Source organism: Colletotrichum higginsianum, chromosome 2, assembly GCF_001672515.1.
Source record: "Colletotrichum higginsianum IMI 349063 chromosome 2, whole genome shotgun sequence".
Taxonomy (NCBI): domain Eukaryota; kingdom Fungi; phylum Ascomycota; class Sordariomycetes; order Glomerellales; family Glomerellaceae; genus Colletotrichum; species Colletotrichum higginsianum.
The window spans coordinates 4,642,814-4,667,441 of NC_030955.1; the positions used below are offsets into that span (position 1 = coordinate 4,642,814).

The 24,628-nt window shown below is 56.5% G+C and overlaps 6 protein-coding genes across 6 annotated transcripts; 3 read left to right on the forward strand and 3 right to left on the reverse strand.

Moving 5' to 3' along the window:
• Positions 1-1,608: 1,608 nt before the first annotated feature.
• Positions 1,609-6,497, forward strand: CH63R_03104 (C2H2 type zinc finger domain protein; the record flags this gene model as incomplete). Its single annotated transcript, XM_018298079.1, has 4 exons — positions 1,609-1,811; positions 1,871-1,973; positions 2,058-5,021; positions 5,073-6,497. The coding sequence occupies 4 exons, from the start codon at positions 1,609-1,611 to the stop codon at positions 6,495-6,497; spliced, it is 4,695 nt and encodes a 1,564-aa protein (XP_018162895.1).
• A 2,114-nt stretch (positions 6,498-8,611) lies between these two features.
• Positions 8,612-9,874, forward strand: CH63R_03105 (uncharacterized protein; the record flags this gene model as incomplete). Its single annotated transcript, XM_018298080.1, has 3 exons — positions 8,612-9,004; positions 9,087-9,380; positions 9,452-9,874. 3 exons carry the CDS (start codon positions 8,612-8,614, stop codon positions 9,872-9,874), a joined length of 1,110 nt encoding a protein of 369 aa, XP_018162896.1.
• A 1,141-nt stretch (positions 9,875-11,015) lies between these two features.
• On the reverse strand, positions 11,016-12,312 carry CH63R_03106 (RTA1 like protein; the record flags this gene model as incomplete). The annotated part of the gene is made up of 3 exons (XM_018298081.1): positions 11,016-11,160; positions 11,230-11,640; positions 11,942-12,312. 3 exons carry the CDS (start codon positions 12,310-12,312, stop codon positions 11,016-11,018), a joined length of 927 nt encoding a protein of 308 aa, XP_018162897.1.
• A 5,121-nt stretch (positions 12,313-17,433) lies between these two features.
• Positions 17,434-18,264, reverse strand: CH63R_03107 (GPI anchored serine-rich protein; the record flags this gene model as incomplete). The annotated part of the gene is made up of 2 exons (XM_018298082.1): positions 17,434-17,539; positions 17,597-18,264. 2 exons carry the CDS (start codon positions 18,262-18,264, stop codon positions 17,434-17,436), a joined length of 774 nt encoding a protein of 257 aa, XP_018162898.1.
• Positions 18,265-22,965: 4,701 nt separating this feature from the next.
• Positions 22,966-23,255, forward strand: CH63R_03108 (uncharacterized protein; the record flags this gene model as incomplete). Its single annotated transcript, XM_018298083.1, is given in 2 exon segments — positions 22,966-23,139; positions 23,157-23,255. The coding sequence occupies 2 exon segments, from the start codon at positions 22,966-22,968 to the stop codon at positions 23,253-23,255; spliced, it is 273 nt and encodes a 90-aa protein (XP_018162899.1).
• A 909-nt stretch (positions 23,256-24,164) lies between these two features.
• CH63R_03109 (NADH oxidase) lies at positions 24,165-24,393 on the reverse strand (the record flags this gene model as incomplete). Its single annotated transcript, XM_018298084.1, is given in 2 exon segments — positions 24,165-24,361; positions 24,381-24,393. The coding sequence occupies 2 exon segments, from the start codon at positions 24,391-24,393 to the stop codon at positions 24,165-24,167; spliced, it is 210 nt and encodes a 69-aa protein (XP_018162900.1).
• Between the last annotated feature and the right edge of the window lie 235 nt (positions 24,394-24,628).

Consider the following 24,628-nt stretch of genomic DNA (forward strand, 5'->3'; position numbering starts at 1 on the left):
TTTCCTTGCACACTCCCCTCCACCCTCCACCCGTGCATCTCGCCGCCCTGCAGGCCCCCCATCCTCTCCCTCTCAGTCTCTTTCTCTTTTGCTCTGCTCCCAGTTCCGTCAGTCACTCACACAGTCTCGCTCACATCCTCCACCACCACGCTTTTCACTTTGCGCGCCCTCTTCTCCTCTCTCTCACTTCGGTGCCCTGCCTTGGCTCTCTCTCTCTCTCCCTCCCTCTCTTCTCTCTTTCGTCCTAGTCCTCCCTCACTCTCTCACTCCCTCGACCTACACGACCGTTCTCACTTCATCCTCAGTCGCCTCACCTGGTCGCATGTTCTGACTGTGGTCCACGCAGCGTATCCCCCATCTTGCTCCCCCAGAATATTTTCAATTCACCACATGGGCATGTTCTTCTGCGATTACGACGGCATCTCATCTCACCCGAACTTCCTCGTCCATCTCTCGTTTCAGCCACCCCAGTCAACCACAGGCAAAAATAGGCTCCACGCTTAAAAAGCGCCAATCCTGAGCCCACCAGAACCTAAATCAACTGGCACTGATCAAGCAAAGCCCATCTCCAGAAGGCTCCACCACGCCCAACGATCCCCGTCTTCTGCCGTGCTGTACCGTAACCCATTGCTCACCTCACTCACTCACGCACGCACACTTTACCTTACCTTACTCACTCACCACCACTTCTTCCGCCTCTCTTTCTCTTCCTCCACCAACACACCAACCCATCACTTCTCTTCGTGTCCTCCCCGCGATTTTCCAACAGAGCCGCCCAAGTCGTTGAGCCGTCATACCAGGACCCGGTGACGACTACACGGTTCGACAATTTGGACAGCAATATACCTTACGCATAGTCTTGTCCCGTTTTCGAAGCCGCCCCCCGCTCCGGCTTGCTTTGTCTCGACCTGCGGCTGCCCACGCCACGTCCACCCTCCACTCTCTGGAATTTCCGCTGCTCCTGGACCCAAAACCACAACAACCCACCACCGACTGCAACTCACGTTGGGAATTCCCACCGTCTTCTTCCTTTCTCTCTTGTCGAGTCGCTTCCACCTTGCTCTCGCAGCTTCATGTTGCAGCACCCAACTCCACGCACAGTGAATATACCTGTTGCATAGGCGCTCGGGTCCTTTCGTCGACTCCACGTAATCCAGCTACGAAAAACACGAGACGAGACCGTCGAACCACCTGGCTTTCCTTGTCACGCTTCCCTCAGCACCACCGCTCAACCACACGCACACGTTTTATTCCCGTTGGAACAGGAACTTCGCGCTACATCGCAAGCTCGTTCGCCATTCCGCCTCCCCGCTCTCCTCGAGACACTCGCCTTCCCTTTGATGCTTGTTGTCGCAAGTCGCTAGGCACATTGTAGGCAGTCGACGGCCTCGTGCCTCTTGTTGGAAATAACAAATACCTGGTGCCGACCTCTACGATTGTTTCGGACTCTGTCAACAAGCGAACGCACATTAGTCCTCACGCACTTCCCATTCGAGAGCGGTCCTCACCTAGGCAGCCGCCGGCGGTCTCAGGCCCATTTCCGATCGAAGCTGTCGGCTTTGGAAGACGTGCTGTAGGGGACTTGTGTAAACCCTGTGGAAAGCGGCCATGGCCGCGAACATGCAGCACATGGCGGGAGCGGCGGGTATGATGCAGCAGCAGCAGCAGCAGCAGCAGCCCCCGCGCCCCCGGCCCACCCAGGTTCAGTTGAACCAGTTTCTTTACCAAACCATGCTCGCCCAGCAACAGCCACATACAGGCTGGCAAGCCGGCGTCGCCATCCAAGAGCGCATGATCAAATGCCACAACCTGTATGTCTTGCCTCTACCGCGAACCAGACTTTCGCAGTATCTGACCAGCTCTTTTCTAGGATCACCAACATTGGCCTCGCTGTGACTAACATCGATTTCATGAAGGCGGCAGAAGTTGGCGTCAACTTCGAGCGCGAGGCGTTTAACAAATCGCAAGACAAGGTAAGGTTTCGAGCCGAGCCACCCATTACATTATGATCTTGGGGGGGGGGGTTGTCGTAAGCATGAATCTAACCGGAGATACAGGCTCAATACGAGGCGCAAATGAGCAACAAAACGAACGAGTTCTTCAGACGGCGACAGGCGAACGAGCAAAATCTTAGCAACAACCTCCAGGTACAGGCCGCCGCTCAGGCTCAGCAGCAGCTCATGATGAACCAGAATGCCGCGATGCAGAATCAGATGGGGCGGGGAATGGGTCAGAACCAGCAGCAAGGGTTCCAGCATCTGCAGCACCAGATGCAAGCGTCTCAAATTTCCCAACAGGGTCAGATGGGCGTCAATATGGGCAACCAGGGCGGCCAACCGATCGGGCCTAACCAGCAAATGTTCCAGATGCCCGGCGGACAGGGTAGGCCTCAGAACGCAATGCCCACCGACGCGTCAAGCCTCACACCGCACGACCAGCAAAAAGTCTTGGAGCTCGCCCACAAGATGGCTGCTGCCTGCCCCGAGCCTCAAAAGAACCACTACCGTAGCATTGTGCAGACTCGGTTTACCCAGAGGGCACAGGAATACACGGCGCAGGGCAAAGATCCGGTTCTCATCTGGTTCCAACACCAGGCTTTCCAAGGTCTCTCGAAAAACGCGGCCTTGGCGAGACAGCGGCAACAGCAGGGGGGCATGCCTCCCAACATGAACCAGGCTCAAGCCCAGGCTCTCATGCAAGCTGGTCGAGGACAGATGAACCCCGCCTTGATGAACGCCGCAGGCATGCAGTCTGCCAACGGCGACTTTGGTCAGTTCAACACGATGGAAAACATCATGAACCAACAAAAGGCGGGCATCCTAGCCCAGGAGCAGGGACAAATGGTCGTTCCCGCCAGCAGCGGCCCGGCTCGTAACGCGACTCCACAGCCCATCGCTGGCGCACAAGGTCAAGGAATGCCCAATCAGACCGGGTCAAACCAGACGCCTCGCCCTAACCAGGCTCAGCAGCAACTCAGCATGCAGCAGGCGCAACAGTTGAAGATGGAGCAGCAGCAATCGCAACAAGCGGCGCAGATGCGCGCTCAGCAACAGGCCAGACAGCTGCAGGGCCAACCGAATGGTCTTGGCGGCGCCCCTACTTCACAGAGCCCGGGCATGAACACCCTGAACACTCCAATGCGCCGACCCCCAAGTGCCATGAACCCCATGGAAGGCCAAGGCGGGGCACAGGCCAACGGCCCCTTTGCCGGCACCCTCGACCCTCGTTTTAACCAAGGGAACCAAAGACCAATGTCCACTGGCGGCAATATGAACCTGAACAACAACCCCCTTTTCCACAGCATGATGGCGAGCATGAACTCCGAGCAGAGGCAGGCGGTCCACGGACTGCCACCCGACAAGCTCCACGAGGTCATGACCAAATGGCAGGAGCAGCAGCGTAAGATGCAGATGAACGCCATGGCGCAGGCCGGAAACACACCAGGCCAGATGCAGGGCAGACCGGGACAGATGGGCCAGTTCAACATGCCTAACGGCAACCAGTTCATGCCCAACGGCATGATGCCACAGCAGCCGCAGTCGGGAACCCCAAATAACCAGCAGCAGGTTATTGCGCAGCAACAGCAGATGCTGGCTAGGTTGAGAAACCAGGGCACTCCCGTGGCACCTGCTCACCAGGTCATGATGGACAGCATGGACCTCCCTCCGCCAGTTCTCCAGCAAGTTGGAAACCAACTCCGTGCCCCCGCCGAGGTTCGCAAGTGGAAGGACCTTCGGCAGTGGCTTGCGCAGAATCCCGTCCAGCCCCAGCTACAACAGCACCTCGAGAGGATCCAGAGGTCGCAGTTCGCAACATATATGCAAAGGCAAATGGAGAAGCGCAACCGGGAACAGCAGGCGGCGGCGGCGGCGGGACAGCAGCAACAGCAGCAGCAACAGCAGCAGCAACAGCAGCAACAGCAGCAGCAGCAACAGCAGCAGCAGCAGCAGCAGCAACAGCAGCAACAACAACAGCAGCAGCAGCAGCAACAGCAGCAGCAGCAGTCTCAACCGCTGCAACAGCAACAGCAACAACAACAACAACAACTCGGGTCGCAGCAGCAGCAGCAACCGCCGCAGTTGCAGCAGAATGGCATGCCGGCGGGCATGGTGATGCCGAACCAACCAGGCATGCCTCCCAACATACCGGTAATTCCCGCTCACATGATCCAAGTCACGCCCAACGACATCTTGAACGCTCGCAAAGCAAACCCCAAGATTGCGAGCCTCACAGACGATCAGTTGAGACAGTTCATTATTCAGATCAAGCAACGGCAGATGGGTGCCGCTATGCAGAAGGAAATTGCCATGCGTCAAGCTCAAGCGCAGGTGAACATGGGGCCTGGGGCACAAAACGTCCCTATGCCCACGCCTCAGGCGCCACATATGCCCCAGCTGGCTCCTCCGCCGCCAGCAAACGTCGCCCCCACGCCTGTCCAACCCGTGCAACCAGCCCCGCCGAAGCAGCAAAGTGCCACCCCTGACCCGAAGGCTGCTGCTCACGCCGCCCCACCGAAGAACAACCAACGCTCCGCCCCGAACAATAACCAATCACAGCCTCCCAACCCATCTCCGGCATCCCAGCAGAAGAACCTCAAGCGTCCGAGCACCGACGAGCCCGTCGATGTGCCTCAGACGGCTACCCAGCAACCTCAGAGGCCTGCAGCTGCCCCCGGGCAGATGCGTCCCCTTCCGAATCTCACACCTGAGCAGATAGCGAGCATGACGCCCGAGCAGAAGGCCAAGTACGAGGCCATGAAAAGTCGCCAACAGGCCATGCAGGCAGCGAACTCAGGCCCAACCGAGAACGACTTTGACAAGCTCAGACGCATCGGCCAGGAAGAGCAGAGGCTGATGATGACGGAACATATGCCCGACATCCCCATGTCACCGGAGCAGCGCCAAGAGACATGCGCCAAACTGATGAAGATCGTAGTGGACATGGGAAAGATTGGAAAGGCGCTCGGCCGGTGGTACGCCGCAACTCGCGACGACGGGCGCGCCAAGAGCTACTTCCGAGCTGTGAGTATTCATGTAACCCCGAACCCTCAGCTTTGTGCTAACCTTCCACAGCGACTTCGCATGATCAGACAATTTACCGACGGCGAGGCCATGACTAACCCCAAGCCCGTCTTCAGCGTGAGGCCCGCCGAAATCGACGAGGTCCGTTGGCTGCTCGAGACCATGGCGCGCGATTGCGCCAATCTCGGCAAGAAGGCCGCTATTGCGCCTCAGCAAGGTCAACCCCCGGCGCCGAACCAAGCGGGAGCTGGTTCTGCCCAAGGCGGCCCGCCCCTTCCTCTGAGCATGGCCAACATGGCCAATTTGGAAAAGCAGACGCAGAACCTCAACAACAAGATGCATAACCGGTCCAACAGTAAGAGCGGCCCCCCGGCTGCGCCGACGACGAGCCAGCCCCCCTTTCCCTTCGGCGCGAGCTCCCCGCACGGCGAATCCATCCACTTTTCCAAGCCCAAGGTCACCAAGGACAACCTGCAGCTTCCGGCACGGAAGAAGGCCAAGACTGGCACGCAGCCGACTCCGCCGCAGCAGCCTAATCAGGCAACACCGTCGCCGCAGATCAGCAAATCCGGGTCGCCGGAGCTCAAGAGGCAGTCTATGCCGGAACCCAAGGCACCGCCGAAGCCGATGTTCTTGTGCCCAGAGGCAGATTGCGAGATGGCGACTACCGGCTTCCCCTCGGACCAGGCGCGTCAGGCGCACATCCTAGAGGAGCACGTGAAGCCTCTCGAGGATCCGATGAAGTACATGCGGGAGAGCCTTGCTCAATCTCTGGGACTGGACACAAACGGGCAGGTCAAGGTGGAGCCGCAGACGGCGCAGCCAATGGGTCAAAACGTTTCCAAACAGGGACAAACACCGGCAAGCAACGGCGGCGCAACGCCTATGTCCAGGGATGCTTCGATGCAACGCACGGGCAGCAAGATGGGCGGCAAGACGCAGGACAACCAGGCGGCGGCGGGCAAGACGGAGAGCACGCCCAAGATGGAAAACAAACAGCCGGAAATGGCGGCGCCGGCGGCGCCGATGGAGGTTTGGGCGACGACGATCGATCCGCAGAGCCTCTTTAACAACCTCGGCAAGTTCGAGTTCGGCGCCAACGGCGTCATCAGCGACATGAGTGTTTACCGGTCTTTGACACCAAACGACACTCCCGAATCGAGCAAGGACAGCGGGTCCTCGGAGCCCAACAGCGATATTTCGGAAGGTGTGCACCTGGACATCGACGTCAACTGGCAGCCTGTCGACGTGGACCTGCTCCTCGACATGAACAGCATCAACATGGAGGGGATGGAAGGACTCCAGGATGTGGGGACTGAGTTTGACGGCATGATGATGCTCGAGGACGCGATGCCGATGGAGCAGTTTACCAACTGGGACGAAGTAACGAACGACTTCAACAAACCGTTCCAGTTCGACAACAGTATGTACTCGCTGGATGTTTCTTCGTCGGCGCAGGAGCAAAACAGCATGTGAGAGGAAGGGGGGATAGAACAGGGCGCAGCAAGTGGTTGTGGGCGATCGATTCATGGATGGATACCCCGGAGATTTCCATGAATGATGACCAGCCGATACTCATTGGGTGGTTGAGAAGGATTGGCATAAGGGTGGAAAAGCAAGGGTTTGGCGTTCCTTTGGGAGTCCCTCGACTTTAAGGGTTTGAAACCTACGGGTTAATGCGCGAGCGTTGTGTTTTCTCCCTCTTTTTTTGGGTTTTTTTTTCTTCTTTATCTCTTTCTCTCACTTATATGGACGGACAAACAGCCGACGAGACTGTGATGAGGATGGACGGCGGGGGGTCCGGTTCAGCTTGTACTTGAAATTTCTTTTTCCCCTTGTTGGCAATCCCTTCTTCAACCTCAGTCTCATCTTTTGGTATCATGGTTGAAGAAACAGAGAGACAGTCACGCGTTGTATGTAGTTCTGGCGGTAGAATTCTTTTAGTTGGTCTCCTTGGCGTCGGCGGCAGCGTCGACGCGACTCTTGCAAGGGCGAGAGGAATGATACCCAAGTTTACAAAGCATTATTCCCAGTAAGGAAGTGAGTGCGGATGTACCTAGCCAGGTAGGCCTAGGTGGGTAGGGGAGAGGGCGGCGAAAAAGACATTATTAGTGCTTTTGAGCGACACATTCCGTATTTGCCCTGGGCGTTGGCGAGAAGAGTTGCCCGGGGCTGTGTCGGGATGGAAAAGGCGGCCTCGACGGGATGACAGCGGACGGCGGACGGCGGACGGCGGAAGTGGGGCTTGTCACGTCGACAAGAGTGAGTGAGCCCAGCGGCGTGGACATGGACGACGACGCGGACCCATGGGTTGGACCCATGGGTGGCCACCCACCCTGGGATGCACAAGGTTCGGTAGGTATGCGCATTTTACAATGTGATACGTACTACTTTCTTCAACACTGCACTAGGCCGGATGCAATGCGCAACGGCCAGCGGACCCCTGCAACTACGGACGCGCCTCTGGGGACTAACTTTGCAGGGCTGGTCACGATGTACCTATGTAAGCCGCGTTCCAGACGCTGTATTTCGCTTCCTCCCCCCTTGTAAGCACGCCCCGCTACTCACTGTGCGAAGTAAACGGGGCGTAGGTTAGGCGCTGGAAGCTCGTCCTCAGCAGGGGTACGCGACGAAACCCGCCAGCCACCAAGCAGACGACCAAGCAAGGGTAAACGACAGGGTCCTGGCCGCGATTTGGAAAGCTCGCGGTCGGCTTTTGGTGTCAAGTTGGTGTTCATCAGGTGGCAAGGCAATCGGAGACCCAAATCACCAAAAAACTACAGCGATGTTGCTGCGCTGAAGGGATTTTTTTTTTTTTTTAGCACGTCTACAAGCTACTTGTACGCGGGGAGACACACCACACACGCGGAGGGAGGGCTCTACAGCATATTTCCCGGCGGCCTAGCACGCGTTCTGTTCCCCCCTTGGGACATCTCATCATCAACAACACGTCTGCTGTGTCTCTCTTCCCTTCTTTTCTTCCCCATCCTCTCACTTCATCACTTCCCTACTTGCCTTGTCCCCCTTTGCGTCGAGGAATTGCATTCATTACCTCCTTTTCCCATCCCTCCAAAATACTTTGCTCCAAAATACTTTGGAGTTGGGGAAGAACCCACGCCCCTCGCCACATTAACACAACAACGTCAACATCAACAACGTATTTGTTTGTTTGTTTTAAGCACGGGGCTTTGCCTCCCTGCTACCCAAGTTGTTGCTACAGCTGCACGCGGCCACCCAAAACCGTCATTCGTTTAAACAGCCCCTCCCTTTCCCTTCTACCCCCGTGCGTGCGTGCGTGCGTGCCCCAAGCCGCGAAACGCACGCCGAAAGTCGCTCAAGCTTGTGAACTGGGTAATTGAATGGGAATAGCTCTTTTTCCTCCTCCCGTCCAGCTCCCGCCCCCACCCTCTTTCACCCTCATCCTCATCTTCATCCTCAACCCCGACCATCCCCGTCCCCCATCCCCTTCGCCAAACACATACATACCAAGACAACCTCGACCCCCCCCCCCCCCCCTCTCCCAAATCCTTCTCTTTCTCTTTGTCGTCGGCCAATTTACATCATCAATAAGGCAAAAGAGAAAAGACACCATGGACCCTTCATCGCCGGCCAAGAGACGCGCCCTCGCGCCTCTGGACGCGAACGTGAACGCGATGTCGCCCACCAAATTGCATAAGCACAGCAGGGTCCCCGGGTCGCCTCTCAAGAGTCCCATCAAGACGCCATTGGGTCTCAAGAGACCCCTTGCTGCCGTCGTGTTTGACGAGAACGCCGTCGCCAAGAAGAAGCAGTGCCAGGAGCCTGCCATCACCGTCGCTGCACCCGCTTCCGTGTCTGCCATTCCTCCTACTCCTACGCCTTCGACGCCTGTTCCTGCAGTGGTGTCCAAAGGTACAATCGCGTCTACGTCCACGTCCACGTCCGCACCCTCTCCCGCCGCGTCCGCACAAACCGAGATCGACACGGAACCCGACGCGCAGGAGGTAAGCCAGTCCCGAATAATCAAGGCCGTACATCATGTCATGATCCAAGGCACCGGAAGCTAATGCGATGTCTGTTTGACAGGGTCAGAGCGCGCAACGGCAACAACAACGCGAAGAGCAGAAACTGGTCGGCGAACAACAAGAACAACGACAGCCCGAAAAGATGCAGGTCACCGGCGAGCAACATCAGCAACGGCAGACGTTGAGGAATCGCTCCGCATCCCCCGACACGTCGTCGTCCGTCTTCGATAATTCCGCTATGGACACGTCGCAGGAGAACACGACCATGCTCACGGAGCCCGATGCTGAGCAAACTGTCAGGGCCTTGCCCCTGCCGACGTCAAGGAGGTTGTTAACACGCGAGGAGGCGCGACAGGTACTGTGCCCCGTCTCAGTGACTAGAAGAAGAGAGAGCATGTATGCTGACCAAGTTTACCCGGCGTACAGAAGGCTCGGATCCTCAAGCTGAAGCTCGGCCTCGCAAACTACAAACTTCGGACAGGTCAGGAGAACGTGCCCCTCGACAGATTGGAGGTGAAGCCGCGCCCAGGGCAACAGCAGGAGATGACCCGTGATAGGGCGTTGCCGAGGGTCATGGTGCAACCGCCATCCAGCCGCGATGGGCCTCCAGGGAAAGACACCGAGGAAACGAGGAACACCGAGCATCGTGAGAGGGGGCCGGAACCTCTGGCCGGGGCGGACAAGGCAGCGGAGCAGACCGAGTCTGGGGGGACGGTGCTGCCGCGTCTGATGACGACCGGGACGAGAGCTGCCGAGCAGGTCGAGGGCGAGCCGACGAGTGCTGTTAGCGGTGGTATCGCGACCAGTCTCCTTAGTTTGGCAAGGGGTTCGTCTTCGTCGTCGTCATGACGCGTGGGAAGGAGACGGCATCCAAGTGGTCATTTTGCCTCGCATTGCATCAAACGCGACCTCTTCGCGTCGTCGTTATCGTCGCCTGAGGTCCCTTACGGGAGATTTGCATCGCCATCGTGTCATTACAGCATACGGGTCGTGGGCCTGAAATCTTCGTCAACAATTATGGGTTGGGGATTAGGGATATTTGTTGGGTCGGGAAATGTCACGAGATATCATGCCAAACTCGCGTCATTCTGGGCAGGAAGAAAGAGATGGGAGGGTAAAGAGGGAGGGGGCCGCGGAGTGGCTTATTTGTGTTTTGAGGTAATTGCAGGGACAGCACGTCTTGTGTCAGAGTTACCGGGCTTCATCAGCCAGACGGTCTCGTTTTATTGTCCCGTGTTGGGAGCTACGACTACAGCATGAGGGAACGGCGTTATGGAGAGCTTTGGGAGCCGGAGCTGACAAGGCCTGGGCGAGGCCCAATAAAAAAGATACACACGGCGGTAATTTTGATTTCCAGTCTTCTGTTTTCGTATTGCACAAGAGGGCTTGGTGAGAACCCACGTACGGGCCGGCTCGGTGACGAAGGTATATGTGGCATGGAGGTGTCTGGGTATGTGTTGGCGGGATTGACGCCAAATGAAAGCCGACAGGATGGTGAGGCATAACGGGCACCGGGACGCGGGCGGTGGTATGGGGTGGAAGCGACGGGCTTGGAGTTGCGAAGCGTGTGGGGCCCGCGCCGACAGAACTCCGGTCCCGGGATCTGCGTCGTCCGGCCTGTGTTTCTTGAAATAAATGTATGCTCGACGGAGGGCCTCGTCGTCCGCCTATATTTACCTCTGGCGTAGAATTCGGACGTCTGTCGTCTATCCACGAGAGTCTCTGGGGAAAGCCCCGGGAGTTATAAGAGGGTTGTTATGGTGAAGAAACAAAATTTTCGTCTCTCGGCTTGTGATGTATCCAATGGTGAAATATTGGAGAGAGCCGAATGGTATCACTTCTCAAAGGTCACCGGCCAGGCCGATCCAGAACAATCGGGCGAAACGCGCTGTGAAGGAATGGAAGAAAGGCGTTCGACGTCTAATCTGAGACCCTATGCAAAAGAAGAAAAAGAAGAAGAAAACCAGACGGGGACAAAATGGTATCTCGATCACTTCCGCTCCGTCACCGCAATGCCGCTCTCGACGCCGCTCTCGACGGTCGACCCCTTTCTCTCTCCGTCCGTCGCCTTGTTCTTTCCAAAGACCAGTCCAGGGTGTCCGATGCACAGCGCGAACACGGCGCAGATGATGAGACTAGAACGAACAAGTCAGCACCCAAGGTCCGGGCCTCCAGAGAAGAGGGTCGGCCATGCGACGACTTACACTCCCTCGAGCCCAATGAACAGGCCCTCGTCCGTGATCTTGTCCGAGTCCGAGTACCCCTCGCTGAGTTCGTCGACGCGGTACGCGCACCGCGCCAGGATCAGCACGATGGCCAGCGCCAGGAAGCCGAAGAAGACCTTCTCGCGGCGCGTCAGCCTGCGCGCGGCGGTGGAGCGCGTGTAGCGGAACATGTAGTCCGCGAAGAGCGTGCAGAAGGCCACCAGCACGACGACCTGGATGACGAGGCCGGCCATGGCGAGGTCGATGCCAACGTCGGAGCTGCCGCGGGACGTGGTGCTGAGCGCGCCGCCGGCGGCCTGGAGAACGAGGCAGAAGAGGTCGAAGGAGATGAAGAGCCAATAGATGACCTTCGTGGGGATCCGGGAGAGCTCCGGTGCGAAGGATTCGATGCTGCACACGGGGTCAGAGGCCGTTGTTACAATGGACGGCATGGTTGCTTCTTTTGATATCGATAGAGCATCCCACGCGGGATGGTGGGTGGGGTTTGGTCTCCGAGACTCGCACGACACAGAATGACGATGTGCCATGTGGAAAAAGGAAAATTGTGTGCTTGCCACAAATGGCCATTACTGGAAGGGGAAAAAGACCACCGAAAAAAAAGAATGAAAAAGAAATGAAAAGTAACGGCTTTGAAACGTGTGAAACATGATGGTCGACTTCCATTGAAAAGCAAAGCAGAGCCCACACTTACGTCTTGGAAATAGTCACGTAGATGGCGGCGGTGTAGTAGACGGGCCCGCTCGTGATGAAGACGATCTGGAGCATGAAGGCGACGAATTCGAAGGGGTTGTTATACATGATGATGCGGCCGACGTAGCCGACGATCTCGCTGAGGCAGCCGGCGAGCATGAAGGCCATGAACCACCAGGAGCGCCAGCGGACGCCGAGATAGACGTGGACAGCGCCGGCGAGGGCGAAGAGGGCGAGGAACAGGGCATTGACGGCGAGGTTTGGGCGGTACTTGTAGAGGCTGTACTCGATGGGGCAGAGGTCGAGGGTGCAGTTGGCCGAGGGGCCGAAGAAGACGAGGTTGGACGGCAGAGGGGGCGGCGGGCCGGACATCCTTTTTTTTCTTTTCTTCTGCTGTTGTTTGTCGTGGTGACCTGTCGTGGCGGTGTCCAGGAGAAAGAGGATTTCGGGAGTAAAATGGAAAGGCAAAGGTGTGACGAGGACCGCTTAGAAGGGTATTAATATTTTTCAAAGGTCTGCGTTCCAGTGGACACAATGTGTCTTAAAGGCTAGACGTCGTCAAGCTCGGGCGTTTGCTCTGGGAACTACTAAGCAGGCATTGAAATTGACACGAGCATGGGAAGCGCCGATCATATATATGCGCGCTTCCGAAGGGAGGCATTTGTACTACAGTATCAAACTCGCTGCAAATCTTGGCGTTCGGCTTTCCGTTAGGATGTTGGGACTGAACCATTGGCAAGGGGAAGGGGGGTATGCCTCGTCACCACTAGTGATAAAGAGTACCAGAGGCGCTCGCATTCTCTTAGGGTTTGTTGGAACGAGATCAGGCTCGTGTCAGCCAGCGGATCGAGGGAAACCACCCAGTGGGTGTTGCATGGAAACAAGGCGTTGGATCAGAAATGGGTGGCCGATGCTCGCGTGGAGGCGGTGGCTCATCTCGCTCGCCCGCATCGACGGGAAAGGGCATAGTCACTGTTGGGAACCTCGCATCAGCGGGTGGCCGCTTGCGCCCCGCCGCCTAGAGTACGCTGTCAGGGCGAAGTGCGAGGAAGAAGAAGAAGACGACGACGACGACGACGACGACGACGAAGACGGGAAAGGAAAGAGGGAGGCCGATTCGCGGAAACGTGTTTGGATCGACAAATGGCAGAAACAAGCTTCTGCCGTCAACACCAGTTTGGTTTTCTAGGTTGCGCGAACTCCCTTACCGGCTTAGGCCAAGCATCAAAGGGAGCCGAAAGAAAGGAGCAGGAGGACAAGATGCATGACGAATCGTCCGATGCGATATGACGGACGGGCGGTGCGAAAGGGAAGACAATGTGAATCCGATTCGTCTCGACTTGTTTAGGCGAGTGCGAGAACCTATACCGCCTTGTCAGCTTCAAGGAAGAAGAGGGTGTTGAGGAAGGAAGCTGTGGTCTGTGCGTGCCGAGTGCGAGGCGGGCCGCGCTAACGCTCTTCCCGGTAAGACGACGTCTGACGTGAGATTGGACGACGGTCTGGGATGACGTTGAAGACTTCGGACCAAAATAGTCCCGACGGTTGTACGCATTGTGGCCTTTTGGGGGTCGTCGCCATGTTGGTGCCGCGCATTCGATTGGGACGGCCCCCAGGCTGTAGGGCTGTGCAGACGACAACGATGCCTGCATGTACAAGCAGGAGCAGATGATTGAGGTGCTTTGGAGTGGGCTGCCGAATTGACGTGTCATCGAGGTGACTCTAGTACGGCGTGCTTCTGATGCCTTTGGCGGTGCCAAAAACTTCAATTTCGAATCCTCTTGTCGGCATAACCGCCCGGTCGTGGACGATCCACGGGGGTCGGAGTCGGCGTCGGTGTTGGATCGGACTGTGGCGACAGGTTGGGCGCCGACCTGCGAAGCGCCGAACGCCAACGCCCCAGTTTAGTGAAGGGGCCGGTGCTTCGGGGCTGCGGCCGAGTGCATTTGCCAGAAACCAGTCAAAGGAAATAGGGAGTAGATGGGATTGGTCGGGCTAGAATCATCGGTCACAGGCACTTGCGCCGGGACATCCCTTTCTCGATCATGTCCTGGGTTTCCATTTGCTGCCTGCGAGAACAAACAAGCCTTCAAATTTCGGACGGACATCGCATCGACCGGTGTCGGAGACTCGACTGTTTACCTGTCCAAGCCGTCTCGGCAGCTTGGGCGGTACTTCGTAGGTAGGTACATCAAGTGTGGATATCCGGTCGGTGCCAAAGTGGGCCCGTCCCGCGCCCATCCCGCCGCGGTCGCCGTCCGGGGCCAACGGAGAGCCAGTCCGCAGCACCAGCGAAGTCCACAACGAACCCCGGGACCTTCCTTGCCTCGACAAGATCAATCAACTCAGACCGATATTGTAGCTAGCTTTACGTACCTCAACAAAGCGCGGGCTTGTTGTGCAAACGCCTACTACTCCGATTGGGTTACGGCCCCGACTGTACTTCGGACACCAACACCAGCTCGGAACCACGGTCCGTTTGATGGATACCATCATAAGATGACCCTTACACAAACGCGACTCGCAAATTTCTGACTACGGCGAGGTGGACTCAATAGGGACAGGACCACTAAGGTCTGAGCGCACAACAGGGGGGACGAGGAAGTGACCCTCGATCGGGACCGTTGTCGGAAGCGAACCTTGGCAGCAACCGGAGATGTCCGAGCAAACGACTCAGTTGCCAAACACTCAAAGTCCCTCCATCTAATCGCGGGAAACTGTCGTATATCTGACGCTCGCTTCCGTAGAAGACGGCTGAGACGAAACAGGCAAGATAGCCCTAACGGGCGCAGTGCATCCGGGGGTAAGCGGGCGGCGCACCGGCTGAGGTGTGCCCTACGTTGACTTGGCAAACGCGGGCTGCGGGGCCGATGAGACGCTGCAGCCCTCCGGGACGGATCGGGATGCCTCTCAAACGCAAAAGACGCCGGACATGCCCTGTTTACTCTCGCTTCTGGTCTGGAGTGACGGTTGGCCCGATATGGGTAAAGGAGATGGATTCCCGATGTGGCGCTGGCCAGCGAGCTCGAACTCAAAACTCCCACGCAGGGGACATAACGGTAGTTTCCTCTTCCAGACGAGGAATTCCCCGGATAGTAAGATAGCAGAGACACAGAAAGGGAGGGTCGTAGCTCCCCCGCCGATGCATGCGTCTTTCATACGTCGGGTCCTTGATACGGACGGAGAGCTCTCTTCGTGAACCACAGGCGGGGGTCTCTCGCTGCCGTCAGTGTCTGCGAATCCCGGCATGAGCGGGGCGTAAAAGTGCCTTGTCCGGAAAACATGCCGCGGCGGTCCGGGTGGGCCGGCCTCCGGCGGTTGGGCAACCGGGCCGTGCAGCACCGGCACTTCCGGGTGAGTCTGCGGACGCCCTTTGGCTGATCAACGGCAGAGAGAAGAGAATGAGGGTCTGCGGAATGGAATGATAGCTAGTCGCAACGCGACATTGAGCCTCCGGTGATACCTCTAAACGGCGAAGGTGAGACGGCTAACAAGTAGCTGCGTTCTGCTCGTTCCGTCTATCTGTAACGTCGATGGAAAATGTTCAGTATGGCCTGGGTATCATCAGGGCAAGACCGCCTTCATGGTTTCGCACTCGAACGGCAGAGAGGGACAGGCCTCCGTGGACAAGGGATTCTATTCAAAGGTTAGCAGCTTCATTCAAACGAAAAGTGCACGTGAAGGCAACGCTCGTGACACTTCTGTCCGGCACAAGGAATAGCATCGGGCAAGGCGACAGGCGTTATCGAGAAATCGATAGCCAGTTGGAAGCCCTTCTCGGTTCGAAATGAGACGCCACGTCCCATCATCCAGCACGGCACGACACACGGTCCAAGGAAAGGGCAAACCGTCCGAGAGAGTGCCTCGTTAGCGTGATCTTCGAGCAACTCGAGCAACTAAACTCCATGGACCATAGCCTCCCCTTTTGAAGACCGTGACGTAGCCGGACAATGCGTTTGCGTCCACCGGGCGGTGGGCCGACGCATCGTCGATCACCGACAAGCGTGTCTCCGCCTCCGGGGTCCGCATCACATAGCCTCTTCCATAAAAAAACGTTCGTTTCAATCCATGAGTCGAATCACTTCGGAATCGACCGAAACCGAGTTGCCCAAGTCGCGCGCCCTGCGACTGCTTTGATCCGGCGGATCCTGCATCTCGTGCCCCCCGTCCCCCAGGTTCCAAATTCGAACATGGTGAGACTGACAGAAAGATGGAGGGCGGAATTGGAGTGGCGGACAGCAGGGAGCGCACAACCGCAGGACTCGCGAATTTCTCCGAAATGAAAGGCGGAGAGAGGAAGAGGTGAGATGAGGGGGAACTGCGCCTCCATCCTTGAAGGGCATTTCCTTCAGTAAAGCCTCCAATCTCGATTGTCTTCCTGTGGCGGCCTTCCCCGGCTGACTTATTAGCATGGATGTCGTTGCGACGTTGGACGTTGTGTCTCCCTCCCTCCCCCCCCCTCAATCTCATCTCATCGCTCTTCCCGTCGTGTGTTTCCTCGACGGGCCTTGGGCGTGTGCTCGTAGTGTGACGTTGTGCAGCTCCCACCAGTCTCCGTCGTCATCGTCTCTCGTCGATCCGGTTGCTTGGCACCCTGGTTTGGTGCGCGTCTGTGCTTGCATAAGATGAAAAGAGGATATCCGCCTTATGCATCCTATCTCCAACTTCTAAAAAAGAAGTCGGGGACGCCGTTCGTCCCATGGGGCGGGGCCGAGCGTTTCGTCCAAATTGAACTGGTACGCTTCGGCCAATCATACACCGGAGTTCGTCCCAATGGTAATCTCCCGATAAAAGTCCCTCAGTTGGTCCTGGTTGTCCTGTCTTTGCCTGTGCGTCCCATGACCGCGCCAAGGCGGCAGGGTCTGGGATAAGAGGGAGTGTAGGGATCGGCCACTTTGACAGGGCGATCTTCAGGGCGGGTTTGTTGTCCGAACTGCTCGACATTTGTTAGCCACTGGCGGTGGTCTCCCGTCAAGTGCTTATTGCGGTTGCTAATTGCTTCGCATGATGCGGACGGGAGTCTTCCGGGGTAACGACCAATGCGTCCCGGGAGAGGTCGTAAGAATTCGCAAATCACAGGAGGACGGCTGCAGACTATGTCCCCTCACTTGAGGGGACATCCCTCTGCTCTGATATGGTTGGCACGTTGTAGGACAGTCACATTGCAATTGTCACATCGAATCATCGGATTTTCCCCAAACACTTCGTCGTTAAAGCCAGGCCGTCGGGACCCAGAAGGAAACACCTCCCTCGCGCTCAGTATCCTCGATCGCAAGGTGAGGGAGACCTCCCCGGGCCGCAAACGTCCCCCAAATACAATTAGAAGATTAGGTACAAATGGTATTTTGCCATTCCGTTAAGATGATACATGTACAAAGAGAAGGGCTCTTTTTACATTTCGTCTCGACTCCTAAGCAAAGAACCCCGCTAGATTTGATCGTAAACTGCCGTAGCCTTGGTTGGCTTTCCTTAGAAGAGTTGTCCAGGAAAAGATATTTATGCGAAGGCAAAGGCGGCAACACCGGCAATGGCGGCCAGGACGGCAGAGCCGGTCAGGCCAGCGGCACCAGCGGTGACGGGGGTCTTGGTGGGAGGAACAGCACTGGCCATGAGGGTTAGCACTCTCGAGTCTTCGAGGTAGATCGGGAAGTTTACTCACGTTCCGTTGCCGCCGGTAGGGACACCAGGGATCGTGGCAGAGGGCTTGCTGGGGGTAGGGCAAGGAACCTTGACGGTCTCGTAGATGACGGTGGGAACGACGGTGGTGACGCTGGTGGAGATGGTCTTGACGGAGTATCCGGGGCACTCGGAGGCGGCGCTGGTGGCCAGGGTGGCGGGCTTGGAGACGGAGGGCGCAACGCCGCCGGTGGTGACGGGAACGGGCTTGACGCCGGTCTCGGTGGTAGGCTTGACCGGGGGAACGGCCTCAGACTTGATAGGGACACCGGGAGCGGTGGTGTTGTGGCCAACGGGGGGAGGGACAACAACGGGAGCCGTGGGGGTGGGCTTGGCGCCGGTCTCGGTGACGGGGCAGACGGTGGTCGAGACGGCCTCGGTCTTGGTGACGACGACGGTCGAGCCGGCGGGGCAGTTGGTGATCTCGGGAGCGCAAGAGGTGACGGTGCTGACCTTGGTGGTGTAGATGGTAGAGGTGGTCAGGGGGACGACGCTGGAGGAGACAACGGTGCTGCGGGCAGGGCAGTTGGTGACCTCAGGAGCGCACGAGGTAATGGTGAAGAACTTGGTGGAGAAGACGGTAGAGGCGGGCTCGTCGTCGTAGGCCATGACGGCACCGGCAACGGCGAGGGCGGCAGCAGTGTAACGCATTTTGAAGGGTGGTGGGGGGGGGGGGGATTTCGTGAAAACGAAGTTTGAAGTTTGATTAAGAGAGCGAATGTGTTAAGCTGGAAGCTTTGTTAAAGAGTGGACGACCGAAGTCAAAGTTGAGTCAAAAGCTGATGCTTGAGAATGATGAGGCTTGTTTGGCTGGAGGGGGAAAAAAGGAAGAAGTCCGGAAGTTGATGGGGAGGGCGGCACATATTAATAGCCATGTTGGACAAGCAAGTGCGAAAGTCCTGTTACTCTCAGACTCGCACTCACTCGAGCCTCTCCCGCTCGGCTCGACACCGTATGTCAGAGTGGGAAATTACACCACGCTGCTAACCTCCAGCCCCATGAACGCTAATCCAGGGGTTTCGGTGGAGGTTGGATGGTGCCAAAGGGGCACTTGGGCGAATTGGCCCGCAGAGGCCAGGCCGGCTACCCATGCCACCCATGTCTTGACCCCGGCCGCTTTTGGCTGCGACCCTAGGCCGGGGTTGGATCCCATCCGCGCAGAGCGACATTAGTGCAGGGACGGAAGGGAAAACGGCGTGACCACTCTTGATGTTAGGCTGTGCCTCCTTGGTTGCGGTGTGTAGTATGGATGGATGGTGGGAGAGAAACAGAAGCAGACTAGATGGATGTGGGCGCTTATTGGGGGCTGCGAAGACTCGATCCAACAGGGCGCCGTTGCTCAATGGCCGCCGCTGATTTGTGCGCCGGCCGGCTTCGTCTGGCTTTATTGCATCTCTGGCGCATCTCTATCTCACTTGCCCCGTTCGTGTGAGCAATGAGCCCAGCGCTACAATCTCGTTCTCACTTGAAAGACTGCCACTCACTTGACTCACTTGCACCAAGAGAAAAGAGAGGCGGCAGTGTACTCGTACACACACATCCACAGACCGACCTACTTGAATTTGCAGGAAGGGAAGCCGCTGACGCTAGCGACATGTGATGTATGGCGGGCGGCTATCGACCGTCCGTCCAGCTAAGCACGCTTTCGATGCACTCTACGAACAATTGTACACCGCTGCACCGGCGACCATGGGCATGGATGGCTGTCCGTGGTCAGTTTCGCCAATCTCGCGTCTTCTTGTCGGTTTGGCGAAGTCAGTGTGGCACTCTCCTCCCCCCCCCTCGACGGCGAGGATCTCGGTTGTAAGATGGCAAGGTTGTCCGGCACGAGTCAATCAATCAAGGACCAGAAGGCGAGGTTTGAAGGCGAGTCAAAAAGTGGCACGTTGGATGGCAACAGGGATGAATTGTCTGATTGGGCAAGTGGGTGGCTTCGGTCAGACTTTGCATTCATACTTCGTACGCAGGTGTTGCGGATACAGCCCGTCGAGGTGCGAGATTGTGCGACTTGAAGGCCATGCCATGCCGCCATCCGAAGTACTCGGTACTTGAGCGAGCGAGCCGCCTCGCAGATCCGTGTCGTCGTTATTTCGCTCAGTCAGTCGCGGGTAAGCATCTGGAAAGTAACCATCGTCTGTCTCCGAAATTCTTCCAGCACAGCACGGATGAGCCGAGAGATCGAACGTCGTCGATGGAAGGTTTTGCCTGAGGAATGCGGGAGCGAACGTGGCCCACGTTGTATGGTTGTTTCCGCCGGTAAGAGCCCGAAGGAGGGAGAAGATTCCGTAGGGAGAGACAGTCTGATGTGTTGGTCGCCTCGACAAGACGTAGAGAGCTAGACAGACAGCCCGAACAATTGTCGAAGACTCGAGGCAGGAGAATGGCGCCAAAAGCTGAATCAACGAGGCAGCCCAGCTGGAGAGGGGGGGGGGGTTAAGCCGGGCGGACAGCGGGAAGTGCTGCACCGGAACGTGGAGGCAAGGGCAGATGCAACGCTGCAAGATAGGGAGGTAAGAGAGTGGGAACTGGGAAGGAAAGGAAAAAAGAGAGAGAGAGAGAGAAGAGCAGGCAGGGTTCTCCGCCAAAAGAGGAGAGAGAACGAACTCGCCAGACAGGGGTATGGTGTGTTCCCTTGGTGTTCCCTTGGCAAAGCCTTGTGCCTGGCGGGCTTGTCAGTTGCGTCTGTGCCCTTCCCCCCCCCCCTTGCTTCTTTGTTGACTGACCCTGAAGTTTGAAGTCAGTCTGTTGTCTTGAGTCTTGGGGCCTTGCAGGGGACCAGGGGTTTGGGGAGCAACTTGCACAAATTGAAGTCATGCACAAGATGGGATCGCACAATCCGTCGGTTTCCGGCACTAATGCAGGAACAGCGGAGGAAGGAGATGGTCGTGGGTTCTTGTTTCCCAAAAACTAAAACATTGGACGAAGGGCGGGCAGGCAAGAGGCAAGAGGCAAGACAAGAGGGGGGAGAGGGCACGAGAGTGGTACGTACCCTTCTTCTTTCCTCGCACACCGCAAACCGCAAATGATCTACAAAACTTCCCCTTTTCAGTCTTGTGCCGTCAATCATTTTCCACTTCACGAAGCCTCCATTACGGTTTAATTTCCCCTCGACCGTTTGTCGTGGTTGTTAATCATAGGAGAGAGCCACTCGACGGCGTTCATCAATGGACCCTACGGCTCATCAGCCCCAGTTAAGCAAGAAGAAGAAGAAGAAGAAGACCATCACCACCACTACCACTACCACGACACAACCACCCACGGCCACTCGATTGATGGAGCGGGGGTAGTCAGGACGCCAAAGCGAGAGAACACAAAGCAGAGGCATGAAGGTCCCAGGGATTGTTGTTACTGACAATCGGATCCCCCTTGCTCTCCAAGACCCCATCCAGCACATTTCTTCTCCCCTGTCAACCCCTTGAGATGCGATGGACACCCAGCCCAAAATCCTCCGCGGCACCCTCCAGCATTGCGAGATCAGCGTTGTCAACACGATTGCCCGTGTGTTTTCAAGCTCAAAAGTCAATCTTAATCTCCAATCCGTTCGCTTTAGACGGCCCCGGCACTTCATTCATACCGCTTGAATCGGCTTAGCTCCGACGCCTTTTCCTCCCGTCTAGATAGAGCCCATGCGAGATTCCCAAAGCCAACGAACGTCTAGATGCCGCCACATACACTATTCATTCTACTTACTACTGCGTCCAATTATAGGATGCTGGCGCGGTTGATCATCAAATTTTTGTGTTTCCGTGCAACGACCACGGCGATCCATCCGGCGAGGAACACCTTGTGCCTACCCATCCATCCACACATAAGATTGTTTCGATAAAACCAAAGCGTCTTGCAAATTGTGTGCTCGTCCATACCCATGTTGATTTTCATCACCCGTATCTCAGCAGTCTCCACGAGACAGGCAAGTCAGGCCCGGGGGGGCCAACGAGCTGCCCATCGCGTGTTTCACCAATGTGGGTGCACAAAGATCGTCTGATGCTCCAGCATGGCCCTTATGACGTCGCACAAGCTGTATCTGACATATACCCTATCAGTACGAAGTACGGAGTACTGCCCGACGACCGGCCGAAAGTCGTTTGATTATGGACATGATATCGATGGCGACGGCTACTTTCCGCCAGAGAGCCACCAGAACCCGGCGACGGGGCCTGTGTGGCAGAAGTCGAGGAGCAACCACAACCTTAATCAGCCACGACTCAGGTTGGCCACCGCCGACGACGACCCTACCGATACTGTCGAAGCCGTCACAGGCCCGAGGCCAATAGGCCACTCATCATCTCACACACACTCGGAGTCTTGCACACGGCTACAGCTGCCCTCTGATCTGCGGCCTCATCGGAGCACCCACCATTGCGACCACACTGCCCCCTACCACCGGGTTAGACCTTGCACTCCCGCCATGCGACCAACAGACAGACTAGAATTATGGCCACCGCAATTAGAAAGAATAGAAGAAGAAGAAAAAGGCGCCATGATCTCAGCGACACCGACCTACCGACCTCTAACCAACCGAGCCGTTCACCGCTATTTGGCGTATAACCTTTTTGTTACGTTGTTTTTATGAAGGATGCTGCCCCTTGCCGGTCTGTTGATAAGCAGCGTCAAGTTAATTCTGAGATTGGTGACGGTTATTGACAAACGTCACGCTCATCGCCAACTTGATCTGTTTTGGATGCGGTTTTCCGCTGATATTCAAGACTCACCGACGTGCATCATGCCCCAGGAGTCAGTCCCCCCCTTCCCCCAAGAAAACGCGCAAACTGGGCTGCATGCAGCTCCGCCTTTCCAGACGCTCGGCGCTACATCAGCTTGTAGATCATGCAACCGACTTTCCCCATATTCTTCGTCCATCACCATTCCCGCCGTCTGTCGAACCCGCTGCGGTAGTCCAAAATCAAGATACCTCTCAACTTTGCTATTTCGAGACGTATGGCTGTCCGTTTCTCCCAAAGAAGTGGGAACTGGGATCCAATTCTCCTCAAAAGTCAGGAGCAATCTGACCATACGAAGCAAATCTCGGGCAATTTTTCGCGACCCTTGACCGCCCCCGCAATATCCCAAAGCAGCAAAGCATCCTCCGCCACCCGCTTGAGGCAGGTCGTTCGTCGGGCCGGACTATGCCAGCCGACTCCAGATTGACCGCCTGCATAAGAAGCACATGCAGAGTTCAGGGGCCCTCAGTCGCAGTCGAGGACCATTCGTTGTGGTTCGAAGAAAGGCGTTGCTGACGCTTCAACTTCTCTTCTGGTCACACCACGAAGTACCTGGCCAGCAAACATCGTCCATCAGTGGCTTGAATTCTATCCTGTCCCATATAACCTCGGCCAATGTTTGACACAGAGGATGAATGCCCGAGCAGGCCTGACTTGTTCAAGACCAATAGTTCTAGCACGACGCGACTCAATCACCATGAATACAAATCACCACCGGCAGCCTCGTAGAAAACGAGGACCACAATTCTTAACACATTGCTTCCTAGCCCTGGTAGTCATGATTGGTTTCGGCCACGGCTGCGAGGTATGTCGAATAGGAAGCACAATTACGAGGGACTTTTCAGCAAATCAAGTAACCCGATCCGCACAGCAGGGCTCATTGATACACAGAAATGGAAATGGTTCAGCCTCGATGTCTAGGAGGCTTCTTCAATGACACGAACCGCACGAAGATTAGATTTCATCCAACGTGTTGCCGCAGAGGCTCATGGCCAGCGGGCACTCTAATACACCATCTACTCAGACTCTGTGTGTTCTGTAAGACAGCGTCTCCAAGCACAACGCCTGGACTGTCTGCAAAGTCTCGGACCCGTCTACTAACTGTTGTCTTAGTTGCTGACCTCGTATCTGTCCGCTCACCCCAACGCATCCTACTACCCTTTTGCGATTGCCCACAACCTGCACAGTATTGGCATAGGGAAACACAGAAACTGACTCGGCCTTCACCAATCTTTACAGTCGTCCCTTATTCTCAGCTACCTGAGCAGTGCGCGCAACCACGTCCTTGAAAAGGCTTGCTGACTTCTTGTCTGAATGACTGAAGGGCTCCTCATTGCGACCTATCCGCCGCATCTGTGCTCCCGACAACATGTCTCCGAGACCAGAATCCTATTCGTCAAAAAAGCGCTCGGCGCAACTGCCGAGGCCTTTTTTTAGTGCTATTTGGCAACATTGGCTCGGTGCAAGCTGGCTGTCCAATGCCGACACACTCCAGCCAGCCTCCAGGATGTCGATCATGGCGCCGACTGAGCGGGCTCCGTCTATAACGAAGGTTTTGGTCTTTCTTACATATGGCACAGCCTTCTCTGCAAAGCCTAAGAAAAATGCCTCGCGAACCCTCGTGTACTCGATTCGGTAGTGCCAGGTCGACGGCTCATAGATGCCACAGCCGAGCTCCACGAGATCAGCCTTATGCTTCTCGAGAAGCCGGCAGATTTCCGTGGCCTCTTCGATTGTGAATCCGGACTTCTGGATTTTGTCTGATGTTCTTGCTTCCTGGGCGATTAATCTGTCCCAGCAGCAACGAGCCGTTTACCTCGCCCGCGGCGGCTACTCGCAACGCCCCGCCTCGAAGTGTTTGTCGCCCTCAAGGGGCTCGTGAGCGAGGTAGACGATGGGTCTTCTAGTGGCCTCGAGGTTCCCCGGGTCGACGAGGATGTTACCCAGCAGCAAAATGCCCCAGCTGTCGGTGTCCGGGTTGTGATAGCGGTTGATTGATTCCTCGGCGAGGATGCCGCACTTGGAAACTTAGGCTGTCTTACGTACAGACACGCTCCATCACGGCGGCCTTTATGATGCGATTTGGTACGACAGCAGTCGAAAAGGGGAATCTCAGCAGATGAACCGGATTGGCGTCCTAGTGGTCGCGTAACGAGTTAGCAACTTGATGGAGCGACTGCTGAAGGCGTTTGACGAGACTTCAACACGCTTGATACTGATATAGTTATGAAGGTCTTGTGCTTTGAACAAGTTTTGTTTGCGGATCACTCGAGCGAAAGCAAAGGGTAGGGCTC